We start from the raw sequence: 11,254 nt of genomic DNA on the forward strand, positions 1-11,254 counted from the left end.
ACGGAGCAGAGCTACGCAGAATTCTTATATGACCGGAGACTCGTCACCACAAAAAAATAAAAATAAAATAAATAAATAAGTAAATAAATAAAATAAGATAGATAAATGAATAAACAAAATAAATAAATAAATAAAAATAAATAAAGAATAAATAAATAAAATAAGATAAACAAATAAAAATTAAATAGATAAAAATAAGCAAATAAAATAAACAAATAAATAAATAAATCTGCCATCCGTCCTTTATTTATTTTAATTTTATTTTATTTTATTTTCTACCAACTCAATGAGTCCACACCTTCGGTGCATTATTGGTCCTAAGGACTAAAACAATTTATTACCGACAAAATCCAAAATCCGTGGCAGAATAAAATCGCCTTGCGATAGCCAGACAAAATGCTGAATTTTTTTATCGTTTGATATAGGCGCAGGGAGAGAGAGAGAGAGAGAGAGAAAGAGAGAGAGAGAGAGAGAGAGAGAGAGAGAGAGAGAGATCATGGACATCTTCCCACATGCATGGAATCATCTGGTGGCAAACGATGAAATTTTTGGTCTAAGTCCCCCATAAAAGGGAATAAAATCATCTACAAATAGCCAGAATAAATATAATTGAGTTTAGACACCAAAAGATTATTTCTTTGACGTCTACGTAGAATTCTAGATTAATAGAATCACCTAGAGATGAAGAAAATAAATGATGAAATAGAATATAGACGGAATCTCTAAGTCCCTTGAATTAATCAGTTTTAGGTTTTAACGTCGTTGTCGTCGTCTTCGTCGTCGTCCTCTTCGTTGTCGTCTTTGTCGTCGTCGTCTTTGTCGTCGTCTTCGTCGTCGTCTTTGTCATCGTCATCGTCGTCGTCGTCGTCTTCGTCGTCTTCGTCGTCGTCTGGCTTCTTAAGTCGACACGGGGCAGGTTAGGGGTCGCCCACTGATCCAAGATAAATAATTCTTGCGACTTTGGGAGAACTTTCTCCGTGCGGAATAGGACACAGAGCGTCGGAATCGGACGGACTGGGGGAAGGGAGAGAAGAATGGGATAGGAAATAACAGGGTTGGGAGGGAAAAGGAAGACAAAGACGAGGAGGGGAAGAAGAGGAGGAAGAGGAAGAAGAAGAGGAAAAGAAGGGTGAGGAGAAAGAGAAATAGGAATATGAGGGATAGGAAGAGTGAGAGAAAGAGGAGATATGGAGGAGAAAGAGGAAGATGAAAAGGATAAGGAAGAGGAGTAGGAAGAAGAAAAGAAAGATGAAGAGGAAGGGAAAGAGGAAGACGAAGAGGAAAATAAAAAGAAGATAAAGAGAAAAAGAAAAGACAAAAGAAAGAGGAAGAGGAAGGGAAAGAAGAAGACGAAGAGGAAAATAAAAAGAAGAGAAACAGAAAGAGAAAAGACAAAAGGAAGAGGAAGAAGAAGAGAAAGAGGAAGAGGAGGAATTGAAGGTGGATGAACAGGAAAAGAAAGAAGAGAAAGAGAAGAAGAAAGGGAAAGAGAACGAGAAAGAAAAAGAGAGAGAGAACAACAGGAAGGAAAAAGAGAAGGAAAAGGGAAAGAAAAAGAGAAAGAGAACGAAAAATGAATGAAAAAGAGAGAGGACGAAAACGAGAACGAAAAATAGAAAGAGGACGAAAAAGAGAGAACGAAAAAGAGAAAGAGAACGAAAAAGAGAAAAAGAACGAAAAAGAACGAGAACGAAATAGAAAAAAAACGAAAGAAAGAGAGAGAGAGAGAGAGAGAGAGAGAGAGAGAGAGAGAGAGAGAAGAGAGAGAAAGAGGTCTGTATCCTTGGTCTGGTCGCGGCAAAACACCCGTTTTCTTTGAGTCCTGGAATCTGAACTGTGGTTGATTTATCCTCCCCCCATTGAGTAAAGAGTCGATTCCAGCGGAAGTGAGTCATGGAACTCGGTTCTGGAATTGTCCTGGACTCGGGTTTCCTTCTTCCATTGTCAGCTCTCTTTTCGAAGCACATATACGCATAACATAACATAACATAACATAACATAACATAACATAACATAACGTAACGTAACATAAGAATAACATAACAATATAACATGTGTATAGACACATAAACGTAGTGTATGCAGACACACACACACACACACACACACACACACACACACACACACACACACACACACACACACACACACACACACACACACACACACACGCACACACACGCCGTTCTTATGTCAGGCACATATACTCCCCCCCCCTCCGCACTCCCGGCAGCCGAGCGGGGCTGTCAGTTGTACAGCAATTAATTACAAGATCACATTAACGCGTTCCCGAGCCTTTGCGGCCTTTCCCCCCTGGCGACAGCATCGGTCGTTTTCGTCCCAAGGGACAGGGTGGGGGGGGGGGGGAAGGAAGGAGGAAGTCATTTACGTGTTCCAGATTTACTCGCCACATTATGCATTTTATCCTGGCTAATATCAGGCGATTTTTATTCCATTTTCCCCCTATTTACTCGTTTGTTATTTCTATTTATTTATTTATTTATTTGTTGATTTATCTATTTATTTATTTTTAGTTTGGGTGTGAGCGTGTCATAACATTGATGAGCTTCAGGTTATTGTGATTGATTATTTTCCTGTTGTGGCTCATTATATTCTAAACAAATTTAGTCAACTTCAGGAGCGTCGTTTTATCGAAAAGGATTACGTCATATGTCTACTGAAAAGGCTATCACTGTATTGAATAGGTTAAGGGTTGGGCTACCGTTGTTATTACGTCTGGCGTTAGGCTTCTGACTTCGAAATGAAATATATGACTCGCAAGAAGTATTAGATATAATGAGATAAAGCGATACCAAAGAACACTCTTTCAAAAACAGAAGAAGAAGAAGTAGAAGAAGAAGAAGAAGAAGAAGAAGAAGAAGAAGAAGAAGAAGAAGAAGAAGAAGAAGAAGAAGAAGAAGAAGAAGAAGAAGAAGAAGAAAAAAAAGAAGAAGAAGAAGAGGAAGAGGCAGAAGAAGAAAGAAAAGAAGAAGAAGAATAAATCTGCGGACTCATTTCAAGAATGCAGAAACGAAGAAGAGGAAATGGTGAAGGACATTTAACGAGATTTGAAAATTATCGAAGAACAGCGCTCCTAAGACGAGGTTCTCCGCCAAAATTTCTCAGCCTCACCTTCCCTCCCCCTCCCCCTCCCACCTTAAAAAAAATAGGAAAAGAAAAAATACTTGAAGCTCACGGCAGCTCTCCTCGACTTAATGGTAAGCGTGACGTTATAAGAATGGGAATGGGAATTGGGCTGTCACATCGGGAATAGCTCCTGGAATAGAATAGGTTCAGTTAACTCAACAGCCTCGATTCCAACCACGAAACCAGCAAGCCTTATGTATGTGTGTGTGTGTGTGTGTGTGTGTGTGTGTGTGTGTGTGTGTGTGTGTGTGTGTGTGTGTGTGTGCATATTTACCTAGTTGTATCTTACTGCAAGGGGAGCTACGCTCGCGGCGTCCCGTCTCTGTATCTCGCAGTATCTAAATTGTTCTTAAATTCGTGTATGGTTTTTGCACACACTATCGTTTCGTCCAGTTTGTTCCAAACATCCACCACTCTGTGGAGAAAGCTGTTCTTTTTCAGGTCTTTTCTATAATTGTCCTTTTTGAGTTTCTTTCCATGTCTTCTTGTATTTCTCGTATCTCATTTTAATAAGTCTTCTCTATCAAGGACCTCCTCTCATGATTCTATAGATGGTCAACAAGTCACCTTTCTCTTCTTTGTTCCAGGGTCGGTAACTAGTTTTGACAATCCCTTCGCATGACAATGTGTGTGTGTGTGTGTGTGTGTATTCACTTGGTATTTGGTCTTTTGGATCACGTGTTGGACTCGTGATCGACAGCTATTTCCCTCCTGGAAGAGAGCTCAGAGCTCGTAGGTCCGATCTATGGGTAATGCTATGACCTTGCACACACACACACCCCCAACTCCCCGCCCACGAGAGTTGGAGTAACACCCCTCAGCGCTGCGATACTGATATTATTTCAGCCCCGGGCGAGAGTCGAACACGGACCTCCGTAGTGGCAGGCCAGAGCTCTAACCACAGCGCCATGTGTGTGTGTGTGTGTGTGTGTGTGTGTGTGTGTGTGTGTGTGTGTGTGTGTGTGTGTGTGTGTGTGTGAGGCTGAGAGAAAAAACTCCATCTATAGTTGGTGATGCTATCTTCAAGTATATTACAGAGGGTGATAATCTATAACACTGATTCCCTCCTTGAGATGAACAAATCATCTGTGAAGACTTCTTAAATGAGTGAAAATGACAATTCTTGCTGAACCACTATTTTTTCCAAAATTTGTTCTCGATATTGCTCAGTAGGTTACCATTGAGTCATAGAGTTGGATTTTAGTCTTTAGGTAGAGTGAAGTATTAATATATTTGTTTATTTTGTCACGTACTATAAAGATCGTGAAATTCACTTGATATGGACTTTCTACTGTGGATATTCTCACGGCAGGTGCGTGATGAAGACAGCACGAAAATTTGAGATGATATTCCTTCAACTTTATGTGACATCATCGTGACATAAGATTGACATAACGTCCGTAGGATATTTACGAGAAAGTCACAAAACACGATCTACACCTGGTCCTACACCTCTCTTTTTTCATCTTTATTTATTTAGGTTACAAACTGTTTCTTATGTAAAACAAATATGCGCACTACAAGAGTGTCTATGCATGGCGAGACGATATGACGTCATGTCTTCGTTCGCGTACGCATGCGCAAAAAAACGCAGCCGTGTTTCAACCGTATTTTATATAATTAATTTTTCTTTATCTAAATTCATGAAACCAAATGCAAGATTTCTGTCCAAGTGCTTTAATTTCAAATAGCTAACAACTACTATTTCTTGTGTCGACATCTTGGTTAGGGAAACCAAATAAACAAGAACTAGATATGTCTTTCACGACGTTTATAATTTTATTCTTGAAATGACCTAACGTCCTTTGGGATGGATCTTGGTTGAGACTTCATAAGACAACACGAAATCAAAATCACGTGACGAAGTCGACGTAGTGTGCTAATTTCAGACAAATAATCACGTCTTCTTTCTGCACGTAGTTACGTGTATAGGACCCTCGACTTGTCTGTTTATCGGGAGTGTTTGGGTGTGTGCGAGCGTGTGTATCTGTTTGGTACACATGCACGCGTTTGTGGCGAAGTCCTCTCTCGCTCGACTCATCTCTCTCTACCTTACTGTCTTCATAAAAACTTACGTAAAAGAAATGAATTAAATAGCGTGGTCAGGATCAAAAGAGAGAACAATTACTGAAGAATAATTGATTAGGAGTGACTTTAGCCATTTCCGATCTTGTGGTTCTTTTGAGCTGAATAAAATCGCTTGACGATAGCAAGTGATTCATAACTAGACTCGTTTAGTGTGAAGAACAAAGTCTCATAAAATATCTTCCATTTCCTGACACTGACTGCATCAATATTATCACTTTCTAATATACATATATATATATATATATATATATATATATATATATATATATATATATATATATATATATATATACATTATATATATATGTATATATATATATATAATATATATATATATATGAATTTTGCTTCTTATCTTGTTCCTCATGGAGGTGCCTATCAGTAACCGGGGTAAGTGGCAGTCACTACTACCTGTACGAAGGTCTACAGAAAAACAAAGTTTTTTAACTTCGGTGAAAAAATTAAATGTATATACATACGTTTGTAGACCGATTTCATTACTAGTATCTCTCCTTCTTCTGCGCTGTGGGAGAGGGGGTGCTGTGCATGGGGGAGGGAAGGGTCTGTGGTGGGTGGGGGGGCTGTGACGAGGCTGTGACGAGGCTGTGAGGGGGCTGTGGGGGTTGCAGGTCCGTTGAGTCACTAATGACACAAGCAGCAATTTCGACGTATAGGGACCACTTGTGCTGAAACGTGTGTGAATATGTGTCTCTCTCCCTCCCTCCCTCCCTCACTCTCACACTCTCTCTCTCTCTCTCTCTCTCTCTCTCTCTCTCTCTCTCTCTCTCTCTCTCTCTCTCTCTCTCTCTCTCTCTCTCTCTCTCTCTCTCTCTCTCTCTTCTCTCTCTCTCTCTCTCTCTCCCTTCTCTCTCTTTCTCTCTCTCTCTCTCTCTCTCTCTCTCTCTCTCTCTCTCTCTCTCTCTCTCTCTCTCTCTCTCTCTCTCTCTCTCTCTCTCTCACGTGTGCCTGCACGGTGGACCACAAGATTAATCTTTTCTATTCTTGCGTAGTCCCTAACTAAACTGTTAATTAAATAGAACGACATAGAGAAGAGAGAGCAACAGAGACAAAACGAGATATATATATATATATATATATTTATATATATATATATATATAATATATATATATATATATATATATATATATATATATATATAGAGAGAGAGAGAGAGAGGGAGGGGAGGGAGAGAGTGTGCGTGCGAGTATGTGTATATATATATATATGTGTGTGTGTGTATGTGTGTGTGTGTGTGTGTGTGTGTGTGTGTGTGTGTGTGTGTGTGTGTGTGTGTGTGTGTGTGTGTGTGTGTGTGTGTGTGTGTGTGTGTGTGTGTGTGTGTGTGTGCATGCGCGTGCGTGTGGTACGTGTGAGTGTGTGTGTGTGTGTATGTGTGCATGCGTACGGGCGTGTGTGTATGTGTGAGAGTGAAAGAGTGTGTGTGTGAGAGAGTGAGTGAGAGAGAGAGAGAGAGAGAGAGAGAGAGAGAGGGATAGAAATGAAGAGGAAGATCTTTTTTCATACCAGATGGTAAACCAAGTGCTCCAGTGTTCCAAAATTTCTTAAAAAAACGTCAGCCCTTTCATTTCATATTAAACAACTAAAATTCATTAACAAGAAAATAACCCCATCTCCTTTCTTGCAGGTACGCAGCTTGTTTGAAGGAGTCTAAGAGAACAGGTGGTACAAATTGCACCAAAGATATTCAACATGGATCCTGTGAGGTGCTTACCCCATGCAGGATTTCCTTAAATCTACCGAATGGCAAGACACCGAACTGACCTCAAAAACCACTAAACTCTGGCTAGACAGAATGGAAGAGGTCAGGTTTGGCTAATGTATACTCATCTACAACAACAGCAACAATAATAATAATGATAACAATAAAATCAATAAATCTGCAACTAGATTGTTAAGTGGACTTAGGTTTGAAGTGAGAGTTGTTAGCTTTGAGTGCTTCTTGAGTTCTGTCAATTGGCTTGAGGTTGATATCATTACCAAAAAAGGACACTGTATTTGGATGAAAAATTAAAGTCGTGAGGCAGCGATAGAAAGGAAAAAATTGTGTTTACAGAAAACGTGTGATAAAATATCTATCGTATTGAAAGCCTGCCATATTGGTTTATCTATTTACCTTATGTGGTTCTAGTAAGAACAAAATAATTTTCATAGTGTAAAGATAAAGGAAAATAAAATCAAATAAAAATAATAGAAATAACTGAAACACATTGATAATTTATTGTGTACGAATAATCTGCTTGTAGAATCGTGGAAAAGTGAAATTGTTTCGAAGATAATTTGAAGCGACATGACGTCACGCAAGTGAAGTGTAAGTGTTCCGATATTGTGAAAAAAAAACATCGATGCGCAACAAAAATATTCCATTTCATAACCAACAATTCTCGCAAGATGCTGAAGGATTTGACTCCATTCAACCGTACAGTAGTTCTATTGGGGAAGGATTCAGCTTCTTTGTGAGGTTTCATAGGAAATAAATCGGGTAAACGACGCGAAAAATAAAGAAAACTCACGTAGGACTCGGAAACCACGCGTATCTATCTATTCGTTAAACAAAATGTCTTTGTTCCTATTATTATTACGATTACCATTATCATCATCATCACCATCGCTGTTACTCTTATTACTCGTTTAGTAACTATTTCCGTCACTATAATAAGATAATTTCTTACCTGGAAGGACTTAATACATAGTTTGAATTGTGTCGCAAATATATACTAGTCCAGTAAATCTTGCTCTAGGAGTTTCAGCATATGTTGACAGATGAATTAGAATCATTCCACCCGGCAGAAAGGGAGATTTAATATAGGAACACAAAAAGAATATTTCTTTAAGAACGATTATGGAAACCTAAGAGCTATCAGGGAAAGACCCGAAGCTGACTGGAAGGGGATTTGTAGAAGAAGGTCGCGAGTTCGTGGGATTCGAAGTAGACGTTAGATTAGGTCTCGGAGGATTTGGCACTCCGTGGCACTGGCCCATCCACCAAGCTCGAAGAGCACTTCGGGTGCCTTCGAGCGAAAACCTCTCTTCGAGTGGGCGGAAGGAGAGTCTCGTTGAAGGCGTGGGCGGGTGTGGGCCGCGTAGACGTGGGGGTGGTGGGCGTGAAAGTTAATAAAGATACTCTGGCGCACCATGCCATACCTCAACCTGAACGCCATCTCGAGGAAGAGCCAGCAACAGAAGGAGGAGGGTGAAGACGGGGTCTTCGAAGAGTCCGGGCTTGCCAAAGCGCCACCGGGCGGAAGCTACAATTTCGGCTACAGCTACTACAACAACAACAACAGTAACGAGAGCGAGATCGTCCTCGACCACAGGCCCTTCCTTCTAGGGGACCATTCGCCTGCAGCTCCTCCCACTTCGCCCACGCCTCCGCCAGTCACTTCTTCCCAGTCTCTCTTCGACGTCGGACGTCCCTCTGTTCCGTTCTCCACAGTCTCGCCTTCTTCAGCCAGCGAACTTACGACAGGCCAACCCACGACCTCCGCCTACCCCATCCCACCTACAACACAGGAACCCCACAATGTCAGCAGCTTGTGGGGCCCCTTGGAGGGGATGGACGTGGAGGAGGAAGAGGAGGAGTGGACCCTGCCAACTCTGCTCGAGAAGACCTGGGGAGCAGGACGAGGAGGAAGAGGAGGAGGCAGTGGCGATGTGAACGGAACCAACTGGAATGACCTCTTAGGAGGCGGGGTTGGAGTGAATATCGGAGGAGGAGGGAGAGTAGGAGAGGCGGGTACTGGGGGTGTAATTGATGGAGAAGGTGCTTTGGTTGATGTTGGAGGTGGTGGAGACAGTAGCGGTGTTGGTAATTTTATTGGACGTGTTGCGAACGGCGTTGGAGGCGGAGGTGTTGTCAGTGAAGGGAGCATGGCGCTGCCAACAGACTCGAACTTAGGACTCGATGACTTCGATGTCGACACAGAGACGCCACACCCCTACGACCTCTTCCGGATCCTCACGGGAGGAAGAGGAAGAGGAGGAGGAGGAGGAGGAGGAGGGAGAGAAGGAGAGATAGGTGGGGCAAGCGTGGACGACAGTGTTTTTGGAGAAGATGAAGGTCACTTTATTTCGCTCAACGGAAGCCTGAGCAGCTTCCCGAACTCCTCCGTCGATATAGACACCACTTCCGTTGCCGTCACATCCTCACTTCCTTCCTCCCTCGCGCCGTCCCTCGCCTCCCACCTCTACCAGGACTCGGCGACGACGACGACGACGACAGCGGCGGTGGCGACGACGACGACGACCGCCGTCTTCTCCACCTCCTTCCCCAACGCCACCGCCTCCCTTTACGCCTCCTCTTCCTCCTCCTCCACCTTTTCCTCGGTCTCTTCGAGCGTCTTCGCCGTGTCGTCCTCGTCCACCTTCACCCTCTTCGAAGACCTCGGCGAGGACGGCTTCAACGGCACGTCCTCCTCGACGACGACGGCCTTGAACGTCACGTCCCTGGAGGACGAGGCTTTGAGTCCCGCCGCTGCCTCGGTACTCTTCCTTCTCCTGTTCTTCTCCATCGCCACCATCTTCGGGAACGTCTTGGTGGTAGTGGCTGTGGCGAGGGAACGGTACCTCCATACCGTCACCAACTACTTCATCATGTCGCTGGCCGTGGCCGACTGCCTGGTGGGGGCACTCGTCATGCCCTTCAGCGCCTTCTACGAGTCCCTGGGGTACTGGGCCTTCGGGCCTGACGTGTGCGACGTGTGGCACAGTTTCGATGTCTTAGCCTCGACGGCTTCTATTCTTAACCTGTGCGTCATCTCACTCGACCGCTACTGGGCCATCACGGACCCTTTCAGCTACCCCTCCCGGATGTCCCCGCGAAGGGCCTGCGGCCTCATCGGCCTAGTCTGGGTCTGCTCCTCGCTCATCTCCTTCCCGGCCATCGCCTGGTGGAGGGCCACCTCCCCGCCGCACCCGCTGAAGGAGTGCCTCTTCACCGAAGACGTGTCCTACCTCGTCTTCTCCTCGACCATCAGCTTCTACGGGCCTCTCCTGGTCATGGTCTTCACGTACTACCGCATCTACCGCGCCGCCACCGAACAGACCCGCTCCCTCAAGCTCGGTCAGAAGCTCGTCAGCTACACGGGCGACGGCGACGTCGAGCTCACGCTTCGGATTCACCGTGGTGGGGGAGGAACTCAGTACGGTCATCATCATCACAGCCAGCATAACTCGCTGCACCCACAACACAGTGGTGAGAGCAGCAGTAGTGGTGGTGGAGGAGGCAGCACTCATCTTCACCATCATCATCACCATCACCACCACAACGGCAACAGCCGGTGTCTTCAACTCGTGACGCCGACGGAGAGCCAGGAAGGGAGGTTCACCCCGCTCTCGGTCTTGAGGGACTCGACCGACGGCGTGGAAGGAGGCGGAGGCCCCTCGGTGGTAGATCGAGGAAGCGAGAGACACGTAGGAGGCCCCGCCGGGACGGTGTCTCCGGACACTTCGACCAAAGTGGTTCCCCGGAACCTGAAGTCATTTTCCATATCGAGGAAGTTGGCTAAGTTCGCCAAGGAGAAGAAGGCGGCCAAGACGCTGGGGATTGTCATGGGCGTCTTCATCGTCTGCTGGCTGCCCTTCTTCGTCACCAACCTGCTCTCAGGAGTGTGTGGCGAAGAGTGCCTCAAGGAGCCCGCTTTGGTCCTCGCCATTGTCACGTGGCTCGGATGGATCAACTCGGCCATGAACCCCGTCATCTACGCCTGCTGGGCAAAGGACTTTAGAAGGTAAGCAGAGGCGAAATAAGGTTTATTAGTCTTTAGACCCTTTCATGTTATTGTGGCACGACGCGGATCGTTCTCTCGGTCTCAAAGATGGGAGTTTCCTTGTTTCTTTGTCTCATTTGAAAGCGACGTTTCTTGGAGGTCCTTATGTCTAACCACCGTAGGAAAAAGTGTTTCAAAATCTACACTTGAATATGAGTCTTAGGTCGCCCAGGGGACGAATTTATAAAAGATCCTAACCTAACCCCTAAATCTAGACACAAATTTCAAAGTG

General features: G+C 44.4%; 1 protein-coding gene across 1 annotated transcript in view; it reads left to right on the top strand.

The window, feature by feature from the left end:
* The window catches only part of LOC143038447 (uncharacterized), a 27,139-nt gene extending 16,135 nt beyond the window's left edge, over positions 1-11,004 (top strand). The window contains exon 2 of the mRNA XM_076207651.1: positions 6,882-11,004. Within this exon, the coding sequence (XP_076063766.1) occupies positions 8,390-10,987 (2,598 nt within the window). The 5' untranslated portion in view covers positions 6,882-8,389 and the 3' untranslated portion in view covers positions 10,988-11,004. The remainder of the gene's footprint in view (positions 1-6,881) is intronic.
* Positions 11,005-11,254: the final 250 nt, after the last annotated feature.

The sequence above is a fragment of the Oratosquilla oratoria genome, chromosome 24, assembly GCF_046742065.1.
Source record: "Oratosquilla oratoria isolate Oo_2021 chromosome 24, ASM4674206v1, whole genome shotgun sequence".
Lineage (NCBI taxonomy): Eukaryota > Metazoa > Arthropoda > Malacostraca > Stomatopoda > Squillidae > Oratosquilla > Oratosquilla oratoria.